The sequence below is a fragment of the Bombina bombina genome, chromosome 6 (genome assembly GCF_027579735.1).
Source record: "Bombina bombina isolate aBomBom1 chromosome 6, aBomBom1.pri, whole genome shotgun sequence".
Lineage (NCBI taxonomy): Eukaryota > Metazoa > Chordata > Amphibia > Anura > Bombinatoridae > Bombina > Bombina bombina.
The window spans coordinates 1,077,302,109-1,077,328,912 of NC_069504.1; the positions used below are offsets into that span (position 1 = coordinate 1,077,302,109).

The window sequence follows — 26,804 nt, forward strand, 5'->3', positions numbered from 1 at the left end:
AATCGGAAATGATCTGATGGTGCACACTTATATAACACTTTGGTAAATAGAATACACTTTCTATCAAGTTTATTTATTGGTGCAGTAGTACAACTTTATTCCAACCAAAAAAAAATCAACTCCAGATCTCTGACTATGAAGATTTAAGACTCCCACTAAGTGACATAAAACCAGAGATTGGCAAACTGGTATCACTTTATCAAACCCATTTATCGGATTAACAGTTTTTGAACAGTGAACCAGTTACTAAATGTGGCTTATACGATTCTTGCACAGTGACTATAGTTTTTAAAAAGCTGGTATCAGAAGATAAGAATAAAACATTTTTAATAAAACTACTGCTTAAACTCCCCACTACCTCATGGCTCACGGAGCTAAATCACCCCGATCAGATCGGGATGATTGACAAGCCCTGCTCGATAGCAGCGCAGTGACTGCACAAGCAATTGTTAAATGTGCTTTGCAATGCTTGGCGGACAAGGTTCCCAGAGGCAAAGCTTGTCCATCCGTGCTACAATAAATAGGGCACCTAGTCTGAATATTAATTTTAAAAAAATTGTTAGGGAGGTGCTGCTGGTGAGTTTATAAAACCAAAGGGGCAGTAACCTGAAACAAAATGTCAACCACTATTTTATTGTATCTACAACTAATGCTTGTTTCCTGGCTTTTTGAAGTTTTCTTTTTTTAAGCTGTAGACTGTTCCTTCCTAGTCCTTTGTAAAAAGACATTCTTGCTCATCTCTTTATGCAGCAGATGCTCATTTTATCATTTTTACCCATTGTTTACTGCCAACATCTTAATATGAGGAGAGTCCATGGCTTCATTCCTTATTTCTGGGAATACAGGACCTGGCCACCAGGAGGAGGCAAAGACACCCCAGCCAAAGGCTTAAATACCTCCCCCACTCCCCTCATCCTCCAGTCATTCTTTGCCTTTTGTCACAGAAGGATGGCAGAGAAGTGTCAGAAGATTCGGAGTAGTCTCTTATGGAGGGTAGTCAGTGGCGACTCTAGGAACAATATATAGGGGGGCACATAAGATACCACAGTCAAACTGGGGGGGGCACTAATAATTTTCACCACTAAATCATACCACTGAAAATAAACTAAATATATATATATATATATATATATATATATATATATATAAATAAGATTCCAAAATACCAGAGTAATGCGGTATGCAATGATACCTTTTTATTCTACTTACCTAATACTTAAAAGTCAAGCTGTCGAGAGTTTTCTTTTCTTCTTCATGTATTGCTTCAGACCTGAGAAAGAGAGGAAAACACTCAAAAGCTTTTCCTTATAGTTTAAATCAATTTCAGCAAACACCAGGGCTCTGTTATTATCACCTATGTTAAATATGTCACTAATGAAGACCAATGAAAAGACCCTGAGTGTTTGTTGGTATGTGTGTGTAACTATCTAATATTCCATGTACCAATTTTAAGCTAAGCTTCCTATACCACAATTAACCCTAAAAGCACTGGCCCTGCCTTGTACCACGAAACAACCATTTTTCTACATGCAACAGCTGGCTATACTAGAATCCCCATCTAATGGTGTATATATATGTATATATATATATATATATATATATATATATATATATATATATATATATATATATATATATATATATATATATATAGAGAGAGAGAGAGAGAGAGAGAGAGAGAGAGAGAGAGAGAGAGAGAGAGAGAGAGAGAGAGAGAGAGAGAAACTCATTGTGTAAACCATTTACAAATCTAGACAAGTCAGAAGACTTGCTTTTCACACAGAAACTCTCTGATTCCATTGTTTCCAATGCAGCAAAGGATTCTGGGTGAGATATGCAAATGAGGTTCACAATGTCTCACTTCTTTACTCTAATCCTGCTTTTTAAGGCAAACTTCCCTTTACGCCATAGCATCGCCGCATTACACAGCTTTTAAGCTTAGCTAGGGTTAATACAGTGATTCAGACCAATCCCAGGATAGCTGTTTCGTGGTTATTGCCACTCATCAGCTGGGAGTAGGTTGAATCACTGCTTGGTAAAGTTTATTTCTGGGGGAAATACAACAGCAATTAAAATTATGGGGAGGCGAAAAGTGAGTTTAAAATCCTCCACTAAATACAAAATGTAGAGAAAATAACTCATTGTGTAAAACATTTACAACTCTAGACAAGTCAGAAGACTTGCTTTTCACACAGAAACTCTCTGATTTCATTGTTTCCAATGCAGCAAAGAATTCTGGGTCAGATATCCAAATGAGGTTCACAATGTCTCACTTTTTTAATTTTAGCCTGCTTTTTAAGGCAGACTTCCCTTTACGCCATAGCATTGCCGCATTACACAGCTTTTCAGCCTAGCTAAGCTTAAAAGCTGTGTAATGCGGCGATGCTATGGCGTAAAGGGAAGTCTCTCTTAAAAAGCAGGCTAAAAGTAAAAAAGTGAGACATTATGAACCTCATTTGCATATCTCACCCAGAATCCTTTGCTGCATTGGAAATAATGGAATCAGAGAGTTTCTGTGTGAAAAGCAAGTCTTCTGACTTGTCTAGATTTGTAAATGGTTTACACAATGAGTTATTTTCCTGTACATTTTGTATTTAGTGGAGGATTTTAAACTCACTTTTTGCCTTCCCATAATTTTAATTGCTGTCGTATTTCTCCACAGAAATCAACTTTACCAAGCAGTGATTCAACCTACTCCCAGCTGATGAGTGGCAATAACCACTAAACAGCTGTCCTGGGATTGGTCTGAATCACTGTACTAACCCTAGCTAAGCTTAAAAGCTGTGTAATGCGGCGATGCTATGGCGTAAAAGGAAGTCTGCCTTAAAAAGCAGGCTAAAAGTAAAAAAGTGAGATATTGTGAATCTCATTTGCATATCTCACCCAGAATCCTTTGCTGCATTGGAAACAATGGAATCAGAGAGTTTCTGTGTGAAAAGCAAGTCTGCTGACTTGTCTAGATTTGTAAATAGTTTACACAATGAGTTATTTTCTCTACATTTTGTATTTAGTGGAGGATTTTAAACTCACTTTTCGCCTCCCCATATTTCTAATTGCTGTTGCATTTCCCCCCAGAAATCAACTTTACCAAAAAGTGATTCAACCTATTCCCAGTTGATGAGTGGCAATAACCACGAAACAGCTGTCCTGGGATTGGTCTGAATCACTGTACTAACCCTAGCTAAGCTTAAAAGCTGTGTAATGTGGCAATGCTATGGCATAAAGGGAAGTCTGCCTTAAAAAGCAGGCTAAAAGTAAAAAAGTGAGACATTGTGAGCCTAATTTGCATATCTCACCCAGAATCCTTTGCTGCATTAGAAACAATGGAAACAGAGAGTTTCTGTGTGAAAAGCAAGTCTTCTGACTTGTCTAGATTTGTAAATGGTTTACACAATGAGTTATTTTCTCTACATTTGTATTAAGTGGAGGATTTTAAACTCACTTTTCGCCTCCCCATAATTTTAATTGCTGTTTTATTTATATATATATATATATATATATATATATATATATATATATATATATATATATATATATATATATATATATATATATTATACATGCCTATATACACACATACAGTGGAGCGCTTTAATCAAAGATTTTTTTTTTTAAATAAATGTGTCCGTCATTGAATATTTTTAAGTAAGCACCAAAACATTTGCACATCCCTAACTGTACATTGTTGAGTTAAAAAGAAGTGCATATCATTTTCTATAAGCAGCAAGCATGACATGTGATGAAGCAGGAAAACTAAATACTTATTTATCCCGGTGAAATGTTTTCAGATGTGTTAATTCACAGATACATTCATGCATAGTACAGGCTACCAGAACTGCTGTTATGACTTCGAAGGTGCTGTGTAACACATTCAGACTGTGAAGGCAAAGTTCATAAAGCTGCACAGCAGAAGAAAGCTGTATTAGTAAATATGAGATGAGAACACAGTAAATATAGAGCTCTGAAAAGTTACATCCAGACTAAGTAATCTCAGCAACCCTACAGAGATTCCTTCAGAGCCAACTCCCTAATTAAATGGACCCCTGCATAGCACCCTACAATGCTAAATGATAAATAATGCCCATGCCCAAAATTCTAGGATCTCCATCATCTCCTGCTACTTGATTAACACTACCATGTATGAGGAATGATCCTCAGTCTTACCCCAAAATCAGCTTTTCTAATCTCTTGGTCACGTCACGGACTGATTTTTCTGTGCCAGGGTGCCTGCTTGTTTCCCCGCGCTTCTGCACACAGCACCTGCTGGCTGGCTCCTCCCTCTTCCTCTCCAGAGACTCCCGTCATGTTCCTTGTGCTGTGTGTAGGAACGTGACCACTGGAACTGGTATGGAGGAGGACGAGGAGGAGCAAATAGCGCCAGCCCAACATGCATGCCATGATTGAATTGCATTGGAGTGCCGCCCGTGGTGCTGCATGCGTGGTGACTGAGAGCCGGCACGACGAGACACATGTTGTGGTGGTGTGTGGGTTGGTTCAACTTCCAACTTCAAGTTACAATGGAACACGAGGTTCTCAGGTCTGGGAGACGTGCTGCCACTGCACAATTACCCTTTGCCTCAGTCATTCATCTGTCACTCAAAAATAAAAACAGTCACTGTCCGGCCTAGAGTAAAAAAGATACAAATAAAAAATACTCACACTCCTCCTCCAAGGGAACTTGGAAACCATCTCAATCTTGGAATAAATCCAAGCAGAACAATATGTCCATCCGCATGAAGGGGCGGCCTCCGATCCATCGCTGGATCGTGTTGGGGCAGACTATCTCTCTTTGTGGAGGCTTGGCTGGGAGATGTGCAAGACCCTTGGGTTCTGGAGGTCATTGATCAGGGTTACATTATAGGTTTCAAATCTCATCTACCCAGTGGCAGATTCCACTGATTTCGCCAGTACTTCTAGCAGAAAGAGGTCTGGGATACTACTCAAACCTTTTTGTGGTTCCAAAGTAGGAAGGTACGTTTCGCCCGATTCTGGACCTAAAGTACTTAAAGAAGTTTCTGTCGGTGCCATCGTTCAAGATGGAGACGATAAGGTCTATTCTGCCCTTAGTTCAAGAGGGTTAAGTTCATGACTACCTTCATGTGCCAATACACAAGGATCACTTCAAGTTCTTAAGATTCGCTTTTCTAGACCAGCACTTCCAGTTTGTAGTTCTTCCTTTTGGTCTGGCTACTGCTCCAAGAGTCTTTACGAAGGTTCTGGGGGCTCTGATCGTGGTGGCGAGATCCAGAGGTATTGCAGTAGCGCCTTATTTGGACGACATCCTAGTTCAGGCTCCGTCCTGCCAGCTGGCAGAAGACCATTCAAGAGCTCTTCCACTTCTTCTTCAATCTCATGGATGGAAGATAAACCTAGGAAAGAGTTCTCTGGTTCCAGTACCAGAGTGGAATTCCTGGGCACGATAATAGATTCCATATCCATGAAGATATTCCTTACAGACCAGAGACATTGCAAAATGACTCCCAATTGTCTTGCCCTCCAGACCTCCTTAAGGCCATCTGTGGCCTGGTGTATGGAGGTAATTGGGTTTCATGGTGTCCAGCATAGATATAATTCCATTCGCCAGGTTCCATCTCAGACCGCTTCAGCTGTGCATGCTGAGGCAATGGAACGGTGATCACTTGGATCTATCCCAACAGATTTCTCTGGACAACCGGTCAAGAGAATCGCTCTCTTGATGGCTCTGACCAGATTGCCTGTCCCAGGGAACATCCTTCTTTAGACCATCCTGGGAAATTGTGACTACAGACGCAAGTCTATCAGGATGGGGAGCTGTTTGGGGTGCCAGGAAGGCACAGGGTTGGTGGACTCGAGAGGAATCTCTTCTCCCGATCAACATTCTGGAACTTCGAGCAATCTTCAATGTTCTGAAGGCTTGGTCTCTTCTGGGTTCATCCCAGTTTATCAGATTTCAATCGGACAATATTACCTCGTTGGCTTACATCAACCATCAGGGGGTAATGAGAAGCTCCCTAGCCATGAGGGAATTATCTCAGATTCTGGAGTGGGCGGAGGCCCACAACTGCTCGGTGTCAGCAATCCACATTCCAGGTGTGGACAACTGGGAGGCGGACTTTCTCAGCAGACAATCGTTTAATCCGGGGGAATGGTCTCTCCATCCCGAGGTGTTTGCGGAGATTTGCAACAGATGGGGGATGTCAGAGGTAGATCTCATGGCATCCAGACTCAATACCAAGCTACCCAGATACAGGTCACGGTCCAGGGATCCCCAGGCAGAGCTGATGGATGCCTTAGTGGTGCCCTGGGGGGTTCAACCTAGTTTACATTTTTTCACTGTTACCACTTCTTCCTCGGGTAGTGGCCCGCATCAAGCAGGAGCAAGCCTCAACTATTTTAATTGCCCCATTGTGGCCATGAAGCATGTAGTTTGCGGACCTGGTGGGGATGTCATCATTTCCTCCAAGGAGGTTACCTTGTCACAAAGATCTGCTGGAACAGGGTCCCTCATTCAAGCTAGAAAGCTGGTCACCCGTCGCATCTATCATAAGATGTGGAGGACCTACTTATTCTGGTGTGAAGAACATGGATTCCCATGGCATAAGGTCAAGGTGTCCAGGATTCTTTCCTTTCTCCAAGATGGTTTGGAGAAGGGACTTGCCGCTAGTTCCTTAAAGGGACAGATCTTGTCTCTTTCCGTGTTATTGCACAAGAGGCTCGCTGAGCTTCCTGATATTTCAGTCTTTTGTTCAGGCTCTGTCTAGAATCAGGCCTGTGTTTAGACATTTCACTCCTCCTTGTAGTTTAAATTTGGTTCTTAAGGTTTTACAGAGGGCTCCTTTTGAGCCCATGCATTCTGTGGAAATTTAAATTACTGTCTTGGAAGGTTCTTTTTCTACTGGCTATGGCTTTGGCACGCAGAATCTCTGAGATGGCGGCCTTGCAATGTGAGCCTCCTTACCTAGTTTTTCATGCTGATAAGGCTGTCCTTCGCACTGGGTTGGGTTTTTTCCCTAAGGTTGTGTCTGATCGCAACATCAATCAGGAGATCGTGGTTCCTTCCTTGTGTCCTAATCCTTCTTCTTCCAAGGAATGATTACTTCATAATTTGGATGTGGTTCGGGCTTTGAAATTCTATCTTCAGGCTACGAAGGATTTTAGATAGACTTCGGCATTGTTTGTTATCTATTCTGGGAAGCAGAAGGCTTCTTCCACTTTCATATTTTTTTGGTTGAGGAGCATTATCCGCTTAGCATATGAAACAGCGGGACATAAGCCTCCTCAGAGGATTACAGCTCATTCAACTAGAACTGTGGCTTCTTTTTGGGCCTTCAAGAATGAGGCCTCTATGGAGCAGATTTGTAGGGCGGCTACCTGGTCCTCCTTACATACTTTTTCAAAGTTTTACTAATTTTACATATTTGCTTTGGCTGAAGCAGCTTTTGTGAGAAAGGTTTTGCAGGCTGTGGTGCCCTCAGAATAGGGTCCGCCTCTCTTTTACCCTTCCGTTTTTATTCAGTGTCCTCTAGAACTTGGGTATATGTTTCCCACAAGTAAGGAATTAAGCCATGGACTCTCCTCATATTAAGATGAAAAACATAAATTATGCTTACCTGATCATTTCCTTTTCATCTGTATGAGGAGAGTCCACAGCCCCCGCCTGTTTTCTCCGTTGGGCGGACTGTTCCTTGTTCCCTCAGCAGAATGACTGGGGGATGAGGGGAGTGGGGGAGGTATTTAAGCCTGGGGTGTCTTTGCCTCCTCCTGGTGGCCAGGTTCTGTATTCCCACAAGTAAGGAATGAAGCCGTGGACTCTCCTCATACAGATGGAAAGGAAATTACCAGGTAAGCATAATTTATGTTTTTATTATTCAGACAGAGAATACTATTTTAAAAAAGTTTCCAGTTTGCATCTATTATAACATTTGCTTTGTTCCCATGATATTCTTTGTTGAAGCGATATCTAGGTAGGCATCTGGAGCACTACTTGGCCGGAAATAGTGCTGCTATATAGTGCTTTTGCAAATGGATAACATTCATGCCAAAACGGCTGCCATATGGTGCTCCAGAAATGGAAAAAAGATACCAAGATAAGAAAGGAAAACTGATAATAGATGTAAATTTAAAAAGTTGTTTAAAATCACCAGCTCTATCTCAATCATGAAAGAAAAATTTTGGGTTTCATATCCCTTTAAGCACCTTAGCATGTCCTTTAGCAGTTACCTTTATCATAGTCAATAACTATCATTTATCAGGTTATTCTGTCTTGTATTTAGCTCATCAGTATCCATCCAAATTAGTACTCTTGGCAAATCTTTAAACATATTTCCCTTCTTGCATATGGTATAATAGTTCTTCTGTCCTAAAGTCTACACAAAACACTTTTTCTAATTATTTTCTCATTTCACTTTTCCATTGTTTTTATTGACAGATTCTAATTATAATCCATTCTCCCAACGAACAACCCAGATAATATTTGAATACCAGTCTGGCAGGAGAGTAGCACGACTGAGAGAACCAAGGGATCTGTATGGAGTTTCATCATCCATCTGTCTTCATCTGCCACGATGGCCCTATGATTGTGAGGTGCTTAAGGAGAGAGTAAACCACATTGGTTAGTGTTATTGTTAATGGTTATAAATCTATTATATGTGAAATGTAGCTTCAGGCTCCTACATAATAATAAATAATACAAATAATAGTAAATATTAATAAATATTCTTTATCTCACACTCTCTCAAAGAATTATATTAGTACTTTGAGTAGATGTCCTCTGACCACTGATATAAATGTAAACACCTCATTAGTGTGAAGAGAGGGTTGAATTCCCACTCCTACATATAATCCCTCCTTTTACTGCTTGAGCCAGTTAAGTTTCCAGCTGCATTTATGACAGAAGGTTAATCCCTCTCATGACAGCATGCCCTCTAGTGCAAGACCCAAGAAAACCACTGCCCATCCTATGTGCTCTGACCTGTGATCTTGCAAGTTGTCCCAACAACCTCCCAACATTTGTAGCTGAGAATGATGGACACAGGAGGTTGATAGGAGCCGCTCAACATTTTGTGGGTGGTGCCGTGTTGGGAGGCAAGGGATCACGATTGGTTAGTGGGTGGGATTGTGGGTATTTCTGGGTTGTCTGTGGGTGTGCCAGGGCAGTTTGTGGGTGTTTCTGGGTGTTCCATGGGTGGGGCTAAGGGAGATTCTGTAATGAGGGAAAAATGGCTGTCTAAGAGGGACAGAACTCAGAATCAGGGACTGTCCCTCTCAAATAGGGACAGTTGGGAGGTCTGCGAACATACAGGCACCCCTTAAAGGGACACTGTACCCAAAGTTTTTCTTTTGTGATTCAGATTGAGCATGAAATTTTAAGCAACTTTCTAATTTACTCCTATTATCAAATTTTCTTCATTCTCTTGGTATCTTTATTTGAAATGCAAGAATGTAAGTTTAGATGCCGGCCCATTTTTGGTGAACAACCTGGGTTGTCCTTGCTGATTGGTGGATAAATTCATCCACCAATAAAAAAGTGCTGTCCAGAGTATTGAAACCAAAAAAAGCTTAGATGCCTTCTTTTTCAAATAATGATAGCAAGAGAACGAAGAAAAATTGATAATAGGAGTAAATTAGAATGTTGCTTAAAATTGCATGCTCTTTCTGAATTACAAAAGAAAAAATTTGGGTACAGTGTCCCTTTAAACACACTTGAGATGATTTACCCTGTGAGTCCCGCATTTGATTTGTGGACTGTAGCTAACTCCACCTGCTGGTGATCTTCCTATTGCATTATGATACTGCAGCAGGCAGGATAGTGTTAAGACGTTCCAGCATATTGGTTGTGTCCGCTATTGCAGAGGAAACCTTTCATAATGACCTTGATATTTATTGGGGTTTTTCCTTGTGTTCTGTTTTCTTTCCATAAGGCAGGGAGAGTCCACAATTTCATTCCTTACTGTTGGGAAATACAAGACCTGGCCACTAGGAGGAGGCAAAGACACCACAGCCAAAGGCTTAAATATCCCTCTCACTTCCCCAACCCCCTGGTCATTCTTTGCCTTTCGTCACTAGAGCAGGATGGCAGAGAAATGTTAGAAGATTCAGATAGTCCTTAACGGTATGTTCTCTTCAAGGGAGGACTGGAGTTTTAAGTAATCGTATAAACCTCTCAGTGAGAGTATTGATGAAAGTTAGAGTCTGGAGATGCAAGGAAAGTTTTTTTCTGCGAAGCCATCCAGACTGTCTAAGACTGTCTATCTAACAACTCCCGAGCAATCAGTGTTAACGAGTTACACTGCTTGCTTTTCCACACTCAGGTCCCTGTCAGTGCATCACTACAAGGCTGTCACACTTGATAGGCTGTATCTCTTCAACAGCATGGATCCTGGAGGGTAAGTCTGTTTTATTTTCATATAGCAGGGACGCCTTATATAGGGTCAGAGTGTGATTCCTCTATACCTCAATAGGATCAAGGGTTAATATCTCCTCAGTGGGAGCTTATTGGGAATAGTTTGGGGTGTTTTTTTTTTTTTTTAAATGTGTAATTTTGCTTATTTTTAAATAACATTGCTCTGATTTTCAGACTCCTAACCAAGCCCCAAAGTTTTATTTGAAAACCGTCAGCTACCTTCTCCAGCTTTCTCCTGTTTGTGTAAAGGGTCTTTTCATATGCAAAAGAAGGGGGAGGGGGGGAGTGTCTTATTTCCCACTTGCAGTGGGCTTTCCAACTACCTTTTCAACAGAGCTAAACTGAAAACTTCAAAGTACGTTTTTAAACCATTTTATACTGGATTTCTATATCAGTATCTGTGCATCGTATTCTTTATAGTAGTGTCTATTACATGCAGTTATATGAAAATGAGTGTATACTGTCCCTTTAACATTTGTAAAAATCTTTTTCAGGGCTCATGTAGACTGTGTAGCTTTGGCTGGAACAGGCAGGTTTAATTTTTGTAAGTTATGAAGCTCCTAATAGCTCACTTTTTCATAGCAGGGGAGGACACACCATGTGACCGGGTGTGACTTCATTCACTTCCTTACGATCCTGCTGCAGACAGCTCTCCTGAGGAGCGTTTCTTGACATCTTGTCTGGGTCTAGGAGGTGGTGAGTGCCCCAGCCATTGGTTTTGTAAAGGTGCCTTTCTATATTTAAGATGTTTATTTTTGTATCGTTTTTCTCTTTCTACTGTGGAATTACATACCTTCTATGGAGGACTCTGATATTATATTAGAAAGTTCCACTCCTGCTCAATTTTGTTCCTCTTGCCTGGGTACTGTTTTAAATTCTAAGAAGGGAGCTAAGTCTGCTATTAACCCTAGTGCTATTAGTCCCACTGAGCCATCAACCTCTCAGGATTCTGTGAACCGAGAGATTACTACCCTATCTACCCTAACCGCTTCACATGCAGTTCCCCATGGCACAGCTATTTCTCCGTCTGGTTGGGGGCTTTTTTCTGCAGACATTACTGCACAGTTACAATCAGCAGTGTATGCGGCCCTGAGTGCCCTACCTATCTCTGGGAAATGTAAGAGAAAGGTTAAGCACAGTTATCCTGTTTTAGATTAATCAAATTTCCAATCAGATCTAGTTTGTATATCCCAGCTATCCGAGGATGAGTTAACCTCTGTGGTGTCAGAGGGTGAACTTTTATAGTCAGAGACTTCTATTATTAAATCTCCTCCGGCGGAGGAACCCTCCTTTATATTTAAAATTATACATCTGTGTTTTTTACTGAAGGAGGTCCTGTATACGCTAGAGGTTCCAGAGGCTAACTACCTGAGGAACGTAGGATCCCTAAATTAGATAGGGTTTATGAAGACAGGAAGGTCCCACAAACTTTTCCGGTCCCAGTTCGTATGGCGAACATTATTAGTAGCGAATGGTAAAGAATTGGAACATCATTTCTCTTGTAAGGTGTATCCAGTCCACGGATCATCCATTACTTGTGGGATATTCTCATTCCCAACAGGAAGTTGCAAGAGGACACCCACAGCAGAGCTGTTATATAGCTCCTCCCCTAACTGCCATATCCAGTCATTCTCTTGCAACTCTCAACACGCATGGAGGTAGTAAGAGAGAGTGGTGAAAAATAGTTAATTTTCTTCAATCAAAAGTTTGTTATTTTTAAATGGTACCGGAGTTGTACTATTTTATCTCAAGCAGAAATAGAAGAAGAATCTGCCTGAGTTTTCTATGATCTTAGCAGGTTGTAACTAAGATCCATTGCTGTTCTCACATATGTCTGAGGAGTGGGGTAACTTCAGCGGGAGAATGGCGTGCAGTTTATTCTGCTATGAGGTATGTGCAGTTACAATTTTTTCTAGGATTGGAAATGCTAGAAAATGCTGCTGATACCGGATTAATGTAAGTTAAGCCTGAATACAGTGATTTAATAACGACTGGTATCATGCTTACTCTCAGGGGTAATACCCTTATATAAATGCAATATAAAATGTTTGCTGGCATGTTTAATCATTTTTATATATGCTTTGGTGATAAAACTTATTGGGGCCTAGTTTTTTCCACATGGCTGGCTTTATTTTTGCCTAGTAACAGTTTCCTGAGGCTTTCCACTGTTGTAGTATGAGTGGGAGGGGCCAATTTTAGCGCTTTTTTTGCGCAGTTAAAATTACAGACTGAGACATCCAGTTTTCCTCAGAAGTCCCCTGAATGCTACAGGACATATCAAAATGGCCTAAAGTCGTTTATTGGGGAAGGTAGGGCCACAGCAGAGCTGTGGCAGTTGATTGTGACTGTTAAAAAACGTCTATGTCGTTTTTTTGATCCGTTTTTTGAACTAAGGGGTTAATCATCCATTTGCAAGTGGGTGCAATGCTCTGTTAGCTTATTATATACACTGTAAAAATTTCGTTTGATTTACTGCCTTTTTTCACTGTTTTTCAAATTTTGACAAAATTTGTTTCTCTTAAAGGCACAGTACCGTTTTTTATATTTGCTTGTTAACTTGATTTAAAGTGTTTTCCAAGCTTGCTAGTCTCATTGCTAGTCTCATTGCTAGTCTGTACAAACATGTCTGACATAGAGGAAACTCCTTGTTCATTATGTTTAAAAGCCATGGTGGAACCCCCTCTTAGAATGTGTACCAAATGTACTGATTTCACTTTAAGCAATAAAGATCATATTCTGTCTTTAAAAAATTTATCACCAGAGGAATCTGACGAGGGGGAAGTTATGCCGACTAACTCTCCCCACGTGTTAGATCCTTGACTCCCGCTCAAGGGACTCACGCTCAAATGGCGCCAAGTACATCTAGGGCGCCCACAGCGATTACTTTACAAGACATGGCGGCAGTCATGGATAATACACTGTCAGTGGTATTAGCCAGACTACCTGAATTTAGAGGTAAGCGAGATAGCTCTGGGGTTAGACGAAATGCAGAGCATACTGACGCTTTAAGAACCATGTCTGATACTGCCTCACAATATGCAGAAGCTGAGGAAGGAGAGCTTCAGTCTGTGGGTGATATTTCTGACTCAGGAAAGATACCTGATTCTGATATTTCTACATTTAAATTTAAGCTTGAACACCTCCGCGTATTGCTCAGGGAGGTTTTAGCTGCTCTGAATGACTGTGACACAATTGCAGTGCCAGAGAAATTGTGTAGACTGGATAAATACTTTGCAGTGCCTGTGTGTACTGATGTTTTTCCAATACCTAAAAGGTTTACAGAAATTATTACTAAGGAATGGGATAGGCCAGGTGTGCCGTTCTCTCCACCTCCTATTTTAAGAACAATGGTTCCTATAGACGCCACCACACGGGACTTATGGCAGACAGTCCCTAAGGTGGATGGAGCAGTTTCTACTCTAGCAAAGCGTACTACTATCCCTGTCGAGGACAGTTGTGCTTTTTCAGATCCAATGGATAAAAAATTAGAAGGTTACCTTAAGAAAATGTTTATTCAACAAGGTTTTATCCTACAGCCCCTTGCATGCATTGCTCCTGTCACTGCTGCTGCGGCGTTCTGGTTTGAGTCTCTGGAAGAGGCTTTACAGGTAGCGACTCCATTGGATGACATACTTGACAAGCTTAGAGCACTTAAGCTAGCCAATTATTTTGTTTCTGATGCCATTGTTCATTTGACTAAACTAACGGCTAAGAATTCTGGTTTTGCTATACAGGCGCGTAGGGCGCTATGGCTTAAATCATGGTCAGCTGACGTGACTTCAAAATCTAAGCTGCTTAACATTCCCTTCAAGGGGCAGACCCTATTTGGGCCTGGTTTGAAGGAGATTATTGCTGATATCACTGGAGGAAAAGGTCATGCCCTTCCTCAGGACAGGTCCAAATCAAGGGCCAAACAGTCTAATTTTCATGCCTTTCGAAACTTCAAGGCAAGTACGGCATCAACTTCCTCTAATGCAAAACAAGAGGGAACTTTTGCTCAGTCCAAGACGGTCTGGAGGCCAAACCAGACCTGGAACAAAGGTAAGCAGGTCAAAAAGCCTGCTGCTGCCTCTAAGACAGCATGAAGGAACGGCCCCCTATCCGGTAACGGATCTAGTAGGGGGCAGACTCTCACTCTTCGCCCAGGCGTGGGCAAGAGATGTTCAGGATCCCTGGGCGTTGGAAATTATATCCCAGGGATATCTTCTGGACTTCAAAGCTTCCCCCCCAAAAGGGAGATTTCACCTTTCGCAATTATCTGCAAACCAGATAAACAGAGAGGCATTCTTACACTGTGTACGAGACCTCCTAGTTATGGGAGTGATCCATCCAGTTCCAAAGGAGGAACAGGGACAGGGTTTTTACTCAAATCTGTTTCTGATTCCCAAAAAAGAGGGAACCTTCAGACCAATTTTGGATCTAAAGATCTTAAACAAATTCCTCAGAGTTCCATCATTCAAGATGGAAACTATTCGTACCATCCTACCTATGATCCAGGAGGGTCAATATATGACTACAGTGGATCTAAAGGATGCTTATCTTCACATTCCGATACACAAAGATCATCATCGGTTTCTCAGGTTTGCCTTTCTGGACAGGCATTACCAGTTCGTAGCTCTTCCTTTTGGATTAGTTACAGCCCCAAGAATCTTCACAAAGGTTCTAGGGTCGCTTCTGGCGGTCCTAAGGCCGCGGAGCGTCGCATGGGTGGAAAGTGAACGAGGAAAAGAGTTCTCTATCCCCACTCACAAGAGTTTCCTTCTTATGGACTCTGATAGATTCTGTAGAAATGAAAAATTACCTGACGGAGTCCAGGTTATCAAAGCTTCTAAATTCCTGCCGTGTTCTTCATTCCATTCCGCGCCCTTCGGTGGCTCAGTGCATGGAAGTAATCGGCTTAATGGTAGCGGCAATGGACATAGTGCCGTTTGCACGCTTACATCTCAGACCGCTGCACCTATGCATGCTCAGTCAGTGGAACGGGGATTACACAGATTTGTCCCCTCTACTAAATCTGGATCAAAAGACCAGGGATTCTCTTCTCGGGTCCATCTGTCCAAAGGTATGACCTTTCGCAGGCCAGATTGGACAATTGTAACAACAGATGCCAGCCTTTTAGGTTGGGGTGCAGTCTGGAACTCCCTGAAGGCTCAGGGATCGTGGACTCAGGAGGAGACACTCCTTCCAATAAATATTCTGGAACTGAGAGCGATATTCAATGCTCTTCAGGTTTGGCCTCAGTTAGCAACTCTGAGGTACATCAGATTTCAGTCGGACATCACGACTGTGGCTTACATCAACCATCAAGGGGGAACAAGAAGTTCCCTAGCGATATTAGAAGTCTCAAAAATAATTCACTGGGCAGAGATTCACTCTTGCCACCTATCGGCTATCCATATCCCAGGTGTAGAGAACTGGGAGGCGGATTTTCTAAGTCAACAGACTTTTCATCCGGGGGAGTGGGAACTCCATCCGGAGGTGTTTGCACAATTGATTCATCGTTGGGGCAAACCAGAACTGGATCTCATGGCGTCTCGACAGAACGCCAAGCTTCCTTGTTACGGATCCAGGTCCAGGGATCCCAAGGCGACGCTGATAGATGCTCTAGCAGCGCCCTGGTCTTTCAACCTCGCTTATGTGTTTACACCGTTTCCTCTGCTCCCTCGACTGATTGCCAAAATCAAGCAGGAGAGAGCATCAGTGATTTTAATAGCGCCTGCGTGGCCACGCAGGACCTGGTATGCAGATCTAGTGGACATGTCATCCTTTCCACCATGGACTCTGCCTCTGAGACAGGACCTTCTACTTCAGGGTCCTTTCCACCATCCAAATCTAATTTCTCTGAGACTGACTGCATGGAGATTGAACGCTTGATTTTATCAAAGCGTGGCTTCTCCGAGTCAGTCATTGATACCTTAATACAGGCAAGAAAGCCTGTCACCAGGAAAATTTATCATAAGATATGGCGTAAATATCTTTATTGGTGTGAATCCAAGGATTACTCATGGAGTAAAGTCAGGATTCCCAGGATATTATCCTTTCTCCAAGAAGGTTTGGAAACAGGATTGTCAGCTAGTTCCTTAAAGGGACAGATTTCTGCTCTGTCTATTCTTTTGCACAAGCGTCTGGCAGATGTTCCAGACGTTCAGGCATTTTGTTAGGCTTTAGTTAGAATCAAGCCTGTGTTTAAACCGGTTGCTCCGCCATGGAGCTTAAATTTGGTTCTTAAGGTTCTTCAAGGAGTTCCATTTGAACCTCTTCATTCCATAGATATCAAACTTTTATCTTGAAAAGTTCTTTTTTTGGTAGCTATTTCCTCGGCTCGTAGAGTCTCCGAGTTATCTGCCTTACAATGTGATTCTCCTTATCTGATTTTCCATTCGGATAAGGTAGTCCTGCGTACCAAACCTGGGTTTTTACCTAAGGTGGTATCTAACAAGAATATCAACAAGAGATTGTTGTTCCATCCTTGTGTCCTAATCCTTCTTCAATAAGGAACGTCTATTACACAATCTGGACGTGGTTCGTGCTTTAAAGTTTTACTTACAAGCTACTAAAGATTTTCGTCAAACATCTGCTTTGTTTGTGGTATACTCTGGTCAGAGGAGAGGTCAAAAGGCTTCGGCAACTTCTCTTTCTTTTTGGCTAAGAAGCATAATCCGCTTAGCCTATGAGACTGCTGGACAGCAGCCTCCCAAAAGGATTACAGCTCATTCTACTAGAGCTGTGGCTTCCACTTGGGCCTTTAAAAATGAGGCTTCTGTTGAACAGATTTGCAAGGCGGCGACTTGGTCTTCGCTTCATACTTTTTCAAAATTCTACAAATTTGATACTTTTGCTTCTTCGGAGGCTATTTTTGGGAGAAAAGTTTTACAGGCAGTGATACCTTCCGTTTAAGTACCTGCCTTGTCCCTCCCTTCATCCGTGTACTTTAGCTTTGGTATTGGTATCCCACAAGTAATGGATGATCCGTGGACTGGATACACCTTACAAGAGAAAACACAATTTATGCTTACCTGATAAATTTATTTCTCTTGTGGTGTATCCAGTCCACGGCCCGCCCTGTCATTTTAAGGCAGGTAATTTTTTTCATTTAAACTACAGTCACCACTGCACCCTATGGTTTCTCCTTTCTCTGCGTGTTTTCGGTCGAATGACTGGATATGGCAGTTAGGGGAGGAGCTATATAACAGCTCTGCTGTGGGTGTCCTCTTGCAACTTCCTGTTGGGAATGAGAATATCCCACAAGTAATGGATGATCCGTGGACTGGATACACAATGAGAGAAATACATTTCTCTTGTAAGCATAAATTGTGTTTTTCTAGCTTGGCTACTTTTAAAAAATTGTTCCTGGTCCCGAACTCTCAATTTGAGCTGTGGGGCTCCATCCCTAAGGCGACAAATGTGGCCGGGGCCGCCACCTACTGGTGCGACTCCTTGTCAGAACTTATCAAGGGGGAATCTCCCCTCGAGGATATTCAGAGAGAATTAAATCTTATTCATATCTGTGATACGAATATACAGATTATTCGCCTGAATGCTAAGGCTTCAGGTTTTGCAGTCCTAGCTCTCTAGGTGAAGTCTTGGTCTGCAGATATGACTTCTAAATCCAGACTGCTTTCTCTTCCTTTCAAGGGGAAGATTTTATTGGGACCAGGTCTGGACTCCATCATCTCTACGGTTACTGGAGGGAAAGGTGCCTTCCTACCTCAGGATAAGAAGAACAGACCTAAGGAACGGCAGTGCTCAGTCCTGGAACAAGTCCAAACAGACAGAGAAGCCCGCCAATAACAAATCAGCTTGAAGGGGCTGCCCCCGATCCGGGATCAGATAGAGTAGGGGGCAGATTGTCGCTTTTCTCAGGCGCTTGGTTTCAAGATGTTCAGAATCCTTGGTTCTGGAGGTCGAGTCTCAGGGATACTGGATAGGATTTATATCTCATCCGCCCAGGGGCAGATTCCTACTCTCCAGACTGTCTACAAGACCAGAGAATAGGACAGCCTTTTTAGATTGTGTACGGGATCTAGTCTCCTTAGGAGTAATTATCCCAGTACCTGCATCAGAAAGAGGTCTGGGGTTCTATTCAAACCTCTTTGTGGTTCCCAAAAAGGAGGGAACTTTTCGTCCAATTCTGGCCATGAAGTGCCTAAACAAATTTCTAAGTGTTCCCTCCTTCAAGGAGACTATAAGATCAACCTTTACCCTGGTTCAGGAAGGACAGTTTATGACTACCATAGATCTGAAGGATGCATACCTTCACGTTCCGATCCACAGGGAACATTTTCAGTTCCTGAGATTCGTCTTTCTGGATCAACACTTCCAGTTCATAGCACTTTAATTTGGCTTAACTTCTGCTCCATGGATATTTATGAAGGTTTTAGGGGCTCTTCTAGCGGTTGCCAGAACCCAAGGTATAGCAGTAGCTCCTTACCTCGGCGATATCTTGGTACAGGCACCATCTTTTCGTCTAGCAAGGGATCACTCAGAATTTCTTCTAAGTCTTCTTCGGTCACATGGATGGAAGATTAAACTTGGAAAAGAGTTTTCTTTCTCAAAATACCAGAGTGAATTTCCTGGGCACAGTTATAGACTCAGTGTCCATGAAGATCTTTCTTACAGATCAGAGACGTCACAAGCTAACAACTGCATTTCTTGCCCTCCAGGCCTCCTTGAGACCTTCTGTGGCCTAGTGTATGAAGGTGATTGGACTCATGGTGTCTTGTATGGACATCATTCCCTTTGCCAGATTTCATCTCAGACCTTTACAACTATGCATGCTAAGACAATAGAACGGCGACCATTACGATCTATCACAAAAGGTAGTGCTGGACTTGCTCTCTTGGTGGCTCTGTCAGGATCACCTGTCCCAAGGCACGTGCTTCCTGAGTCCGTCCTGGTAGATTGTGACTACGGACGACAGTCTATCCGGCTGGGGAGCCGTTTGGGATGCCAGAAAGGCACAGGGGCTGTGGACTCAGGAGGAGGAACGAGAAGTTCCTTAGCAATGAGAGAACGATAGACTGACAGGCTCAGTCAGCCTAGCCATGACTCATTCAGGCATTTGCCGAATTTAGTTATTACATCATGTAATTCTAATGTGAGCTGAGCACTGACTGAGCAGTTGTCAGCTGAGGAGGTTGGGACCGGCCGCTCACCGCTCCAATAGATAAAGGCAATGGGGCAGTGCCATGCCAGCAAGCATGCATCACACATTTGCTTGCTTTAGGCTAAGGCAACTGCTAAAATATTGCAAGGCAGCCGCTCCACTCAAATAGCAGTGAGGGTGGGATAAGGGGTTGGGGGTTAAAACTTAACACTGCTCGGCATACAGAGTGTGACAAGGAGGAAGCAAGATAGAGGTGCTGTTTCTTTGTCAGATCCTGTGGGGCCACCATCCTGTCACTTGCCAGATCCTGTGACTGCTCTCCTACCTGTCACATCTGTGCCACTACAACAGCTACTGGCTACTTGAATTTGTTAAAGCCCTGATTTATTGCTTCCTGTTTTATTAATATTACCTGTGAGGAGGCACTAGTGGTATATATATTATTATACATTTTCTAAAGACACTATACTACTACTGCTTTATCCCCACCTCTACCCTACTGTATGTATATATACAGTGTATGTGTGTGTGTGTATATATATATATATATATATATATATATATATTAGGGTTGCACCGATACTAGTATCGGTATCAGTGACGATATCAAGTATTTGCATGAGTACTTGTACTCATGCAAATGCACCGATACTTAAACCGATACCTACACTTCCTACCCATACGATATCATGGAGTTTTTTTCAAACTGCATGTTCCCATTTCATTTTAAGCTGTAGTGGAGACTCAACTAAAAATGGTTCACTTTTGTTCTGCCAATACAAATTGCTGTTGTATTGTATTATGGTAAGAGAGATCACTGTACCTCGTTCAGACAACCCCCTGAAGTACTGGGTAGTTAATAAACTGAGATTTCCAGCTCTGGCTAAAATGGCCCAAAATTATCTTTCTGCCCCATGCAGTAGTGCTGAAAGTGAGACTGTTCAGCTTAGCATCAAACGACATTACTGATAGCAGAAACAGACATATAGCTGAACATACAGAGATGCTTCAGTTCCTTAAAAAGAACTTGCTACTAACTTTTGAAAATTATTATAATTGCTAGATTGCCTGTAATACTGCTAGTTCTTCTCTTGCACAATTATGTTCAAAACATACTGTACTCTGAGGAACATCCTTATCTTATATAATTACAAGAAGAGTGTTCATAGAAAAAAATAAGTTAAATCCTATGAACACACATCTTACAATAATAGGACTAGATTTAGATTACATTTGATATGTAAGCTTTACCAATGCTCTGTTCACATTTCTACTCAATAGACTTTAATGGAGTTGGACATGCAATAAGCATTGGTAAAGCTTACAAGTCAAATGTAAGCTAGCAATAGTGTTGTTCCCCATGTTTAAACAGTGCACTGTTATATTTTTGGTTGGTTGTAATATTACATTTGTTATTTATTGTTGTTGTTGTTATAAATATTTCTTTCATGTAATTAGCAAGAGTCCATGAGCTAGTGACGTATGGGATATACATTCCTACCAGGAGGGGCAAAGTTTCCCAAACCTCAAAATGCCTATAAATACACCCCTCACCACACCCACAACTCAGTTTTACAAACTTTGCCTCCTATGGAGGTGGTGAAGTAAGTTTGTGCTAGATTCTACGTTGATATGCGCTCCGCAGCAAGTTGGAGCCCGGTTTTCCTCTCAGCGTGCAGTGAATGTCAGAGGGATGTGAGGAGAGTATTGCCTATTTGAATGCAGTGATCTCCTTCTACGGGGTCTATTTCATAGGTTCTCTGTTATCGGTCGTAGAGATTCATCTCTTACCTCCCTTTTCAGATCGACGATATACTCTTATTTATATACCATTACCTCTGCTGATTCTCGTTTCAGTACTGGTTTGGCTTTCTACAAACATGTAGATGAGTGTCCTGGGGTAAGTAAATCTTATTTTCTGTGACACTCTAAGCTATGGTTGGGCACTTTGTTTATAAAGTTCTAAATATATGTATTCAAACATTTATTTGCCTTGACTCAGAATGTTCAACATTCCTTATTTTCAGACAGTCAGTTTCATATTTGGGATAATGCATTTGAATCAAACATTTTTTCTTACCTTAAAAATTTGACTCTTTTTTCCCTGTGGACTGTTAGGCTCGCGGGGGCTGAAAATGCTTCATTTTATTGCGTCATTCTTGGCGCGGACTTTTTTGGCGCAAAAAATCTTTTCCGTTTCCTGCGTCATACATGTCGCCGGAAGTTGCGTCATTTTTTGACGTTCTTTTTGCGCCAAAAATGTCGGCGTTCCGGATGTGGCGTCATTTTTGCCGCCAAAAGCATTTAGGCGCCAAATAATGTGGGCGTCTTATTTGGCGCTAAAAAATATGGGTGTCGCTTTTGTCTCCACATTATTTAAGTCTCATTTTTCATTGCTTCTGGTTGCTAGAAGCTTTTTCTTTGGCATTTTTTCCCATTCCTGAAACTGTCATTTAAGGAATTTGATCAATTTTGCTTTATATGTTGTTTTTTCTCTTACATATTGCAAGATGTCTCACGTTGCATCTGAGTCAGAAGATACTTCAGGAAAATCGCTGTCTAGTGCTGGAACTACCAAAGCTAAGTGTATCTGCTGTAAACTTTTGGTAGCTATTCCTCCGGCTGTTGTTTGTATTAATTGTCATGACAAACTTGTTAATGCAGATAATATTTCCTTTAGTAATGTACCATTGCCTGTTGCAGTTCTTTCAACATCTAAGGTGCAGAATGTTCCTGATAACATAAGAGATTTTGTTTCTGAATCCATCAAGAAGGCTATGTCTGTTATTTCTCCTTCTAGAAAACATAAAAAATCTTTTAAAACTTCTCTCCCTACAGATGAATTTTTAAATGAACATCATCATTCTGATTCTGATGACTCTTCTGGTTCAGAGGATTCTGTCTCAGAGATTGATGCTGATAAATCTTCATATTTATTTAAAATGGAATTTATTCGTTCTTTACTTAAAGAAGTACTAATTGCTTTAGAAATAGAGGATTCTGGTCCTCTTGATACTAATTCTAAACATTTAGATAAGGTATTTAAATCTCCTGTGGTTATTCCAGAAGTTTTTCCTGTTCCTAATGCTATTTCTGAAGTAATTTCTAAAGAATGGGATAAATTGGGTAATTCATTTACTCCTTCTAAACGTTTTAAGCAATTATATCCTGTGCCGTCTGACAGATTAGAATTTTGGGACAAAATCCCTAGAGTTGATGGGGCTATTTCTACCCTTGCTAAACGTACTACTATTCCTACGTCAGATGGTACTTCGTTTAAGGATCCTTTAGATAGGAAAATTGAATCCTTTCTAAGAAAAGCTTATCTGTGTTCAGGTAATCTTTTTAGACCTGCTATATCATTGGCTGATGTTGCTGCAGCTTCAACTTTTTGGTTGGAAACTTTAGCGCAACAAGTAACGGATCATGATTCTCATAATATTATTATTCTTCTTCAGCATGCTAATAATTTTATCTGTGATGCCATTTTTGATATTATCAGAGTTGATGTCAGGTTTATGTCTCTAGCTATTTTAGCTAGAAGAGCTTTATGGCTTAAGACTTGGAATTCTGATATGGCTTCTAAATCAACTCTACTTTCCATTTCTTTCCAGGGTAACAAATTATTTGGTTCTCAGTTGGATTCTATTATCTCAACTGTTACTGGTGGGAAAGGAACTTTTTTACCACAGGATAAAAAATCTAAGGGTAAAAACAGGGCTAATAATCGTTTTCGTTCCTTTCGTTTCAACAAAGAACAAAAGCCTGATCCTTCATCCTCAGGAGCAGTTTCAGTTTGGAAACCATCTCCAGTCTGGAATAAATCCAAGCCTTCTAGAAAGGCAAAGCCTGCTTCTAAGTCCACATGAAGGTGCGGCCCTCATTCCAGCTCAGCTGGTAGGGGGCATGTTACGTTTTTTCAAAGAAATTTGGATAAATTCTGTTCACAATCTTTGGATTCAGAACATTGTTTCAGAAGGGTACAGAATTGGTTTCAAGATGAGACCTCCTGCAAAGAGATTTTTTCTTTCCCGTGTCCCAGTAAATCCAGTGAAAGCTCAAGCATTTCTGAATTGTGTTTCAGATCTAGAGTTGGCTGGAGTAATTATGCCAGTTCCAGTTTCGGAACAGGGGATGGGGTTTTATTCAAATCTCTTCATTGTACCAAAGAAGGAGAATTCCTTCAGACCAGTTCTGGATCTAAAAATATTGAATCGTTATGTAAGGATACCAACGTTCAAAATGGTAACTGTAAGGACTATCTTGCCTTTTGTTCAGCAAGGGCATTATATGTCCACAATAGATTTACAGGATACATATATGCATATTCCGATTCATCCAGATCATTATCAGTTCCTGAGATTCTCTTTTCTGGACAGGCATTACCAGTTTGTAGCTCTGCCGTTTGGCCTAGCTACAGCTCCAAGAATTTTTACAAAGGTTCTCGTGCCCTTCTGTCTGTATTCAGAGAACAGGGTATTGTGGTATTTCCTTATTTGGACGATATCTTGGTACTTGCTCAGTCTTTACATTTAGCAGAATCTCATACGAATCGACTTGTGTTGTTTCTTCAAGATCATGGTTGGAGGATCAATTTACCAAAAAGTTCATTGATTCCTCAGACAAGGGTAACCTTTCTGGGTTTCCAGATAAATTCAGTGTCCATGACTCTGTCTTTAACAGACAAGAGACGTCTAAAATTGATTTCAGCTTGTCGAAATCTTCAGTCACAATCATTCCCTTCGGTAGCCTTATGCATGGAAATTCTAGGTCTTATGACTGCTGCATCGGACGCGATCCCCTTTGCTCGTTTTCACATGCGACCTCTTCAGCTCTGTATGCTGAATCAATGGTGCAAGGATTACACAAAGATATCTCAATTAATATCTTTAAAACCGATTGTACGACACTCTCTAACGTGGTGGACAGATCACCATCGTTTAATTCAGGGGGCTTCTTTTGTGCTTCCGACCTGGACTGTAATTTCAACAGATGCAAGTCTCACAGGTTGGGGAGCAGTGTGGGGATCTCTGATAGCACAAGGAGTTTGGGAATCTCAGGAGGTGAGATTACCGATCAATATTTTGGAACTCCGTGCAATTTTCAGAGCTCTTCAGTTTTGGCCTCTTCTGAAGAGAGAATCGTTCATTTGTTTTCAGACAGACAATGTCACAACTGTGGCATACATCAATCATCAAGGAGGGACTCACAGTCCTCTGGCTATGAAAGAAGTATCTTGAATTCTGGTTTGGGCGGAATCCAGCTCCTGTCTAATCTCTGCGGTTCATATCCCAGGTATAGACAATTGGGAAGCGGATTATCTCAGTCGCCAAACGTTGCATCCGGGCGAATGGTCTCTTCACCCAGAGGTATTTCTTCAGATTGTTCAAATGTGGGAACTTCCAGAAATAGATCTGATGGCGTCTCATCTAAACAAGAAACTTCCCAGGTATCTATCCAGATCCCGGGATCCTCAGGCGGAGGCAGTGGATGCATTATCACTTCCTTGGAAGTATCATCCTGCCTATATCTTTCCGCCTCTAGTTCTTCTTCCAAGAGTAATCTCCAAGATTCTGAAGGAATGCTCGTTTGTTCTGCTGGTAGCTCCGGCATGGCCTCACAGGTTTTGGTATGCGGATCTTGTCCGGATGGCTTCTTGCCAACCGTGGACTCTTCCATTAAGACCAGACCTTCTGTCGCAAGGTCCTTTTTTCCATCAGGATCTGAAATCCTTAAATTTAAAGGTATGGAGATTGAACGCTTGATTCTTGGTCAAAGAGGTTTCTCTGACTCTGTGATTAATACTATGTTACAGACGCGTAAATCTGTATCTAGAGAGATATATTATAGAGTCTGGAAGACCTATATTTCTTGGTGTCTTTCTCATCATTTTTCTTGGCATTCTTTTAGAATACCGAGAATTTTACAGTTTCTTCAGGATGGTTTAGATAAGGGTTTGTCCGCAAGTTCCTTGAAAGGTCAAATCTCTGCTCTTTCTGTTCTTTTTCACAGAAAGATTGCTATTCTTCCTGATATTCATTGTTTTGTACAAGCTTTGGTTCGTATAAAACCTGTCATTAAGTCAATTTCTCCTCCTTGGAGTTTGAATTTGGTTCTGGGGGCTCTTCAAGCTCCTCCGTTTGAACCTATGCATTCATTGGACATTAAATTACTTTCTTGGAAAGTTTTGTTCCTTTGGCAATCTCTTCTGCCAGAAGAGTTTCTGAATTATCTGCTCTTTCTTGTGAGTCTCCTTTTCTGATTTTTCATCAGGATAAGGCGGTGTTGCGAACTTCTTTTGAATTTTTACCTAAAGTTGTGAATTTCAACAACATTAGTAGAGAAATTGTGGTTCCTTCATTATGTCCTAATCCTAAGAATTCTAAGGAGAAATCGTTGCATTCTTTGGATGTTGTTAGAGCTTTGAAATATTATGTTGAAGCTACTAAGTCTTTCCGAAAGACTTCTAGTTTATTTGTTATCTTTTCCGGTTCTAGAAAAGGCCAGAAAGCTTCTGCCATTTCTTTGGCATCTTGGTTGAAATCTTTAATTCATCTTGCCTATGTTGAGTCAGGTAAAACTCCGCCTCAGAGGATCACAGCTCATTCTACTAGGTCAGTTTCTACTTCCTGGGCGTTTAGGAATGAAGCTTCGATTGATCAGATTTGCAAAGCAGCAACTTGGTCCTCTTTGCATACTTTTACTAAATTCTACCATTTTGATGTATTTTCTTCTTCTGAAGCAGTTTTTGGTAGAAAAGTACTTCAGGCAGCGGTTTCAGTTTCAATCTTCTGCTTATGTTTTTCATTAACCCCTTAGTGACCAGAGCACTTTTCCATTTTCTGTCCGTTTGGGACCAAGGCTATTTTTACATTTTTGCGGTGTTTGTGTTTAGCTGTAATTTTCTTCTTACTCATTTACTGTACCCACACATATTATATACCGTTTTTCTCGCCATTAAATGGACTTTCTAAAGATACCATTATTTTCATCATATCTTATAATTTACTATAAAAAAAATGATAAAATATGAGGAAAAATGGAAAAAAACACACTTTTTCTAACTTTGACCCCCAAAATCTGTTACATATCTAAAACCACCAAAAAACACCCATGCTAAATAGTTTCTAAATTTTGTCCTGAGTTTAGAAATACCCAATGTTTACATGTTCTTTGCTTTTTCCAAACCATTTTTTTCCAAAATTAGCGCTAGTTACATTAGAACACTGATATCTTTCAGGAATCCCTGAATATCCCTTGACATGTATATATTTTTTTTTAGTAGACATCCCAAAGTATTGATCTAGGCCAATTTTG

General features: G+C 41.2%; 1 protein-coding gene across 1 annotated transcript in view; it reads left to right on the plus strand.

Moving 5' to 3' along the window:
* The window catches only part of AGBL3 (AGBL carboxypeptidase 3), a 323,892-nt gene that overhangs the window by 13,575 nt on the left and 283,513 nt on the right, over positions 1-26,804 (plus strand). The window contains exon 3 of the mRNA XM_053719686.1: positions 8,408-8,590. Within this exon, the coding sequence (XP_053575661.1) occupies positions 8,408-8,590 (183 nt within the window). The remainder of the gene's footprint in view (positions 1-8,407; positions 8,591-26,804) is intronic.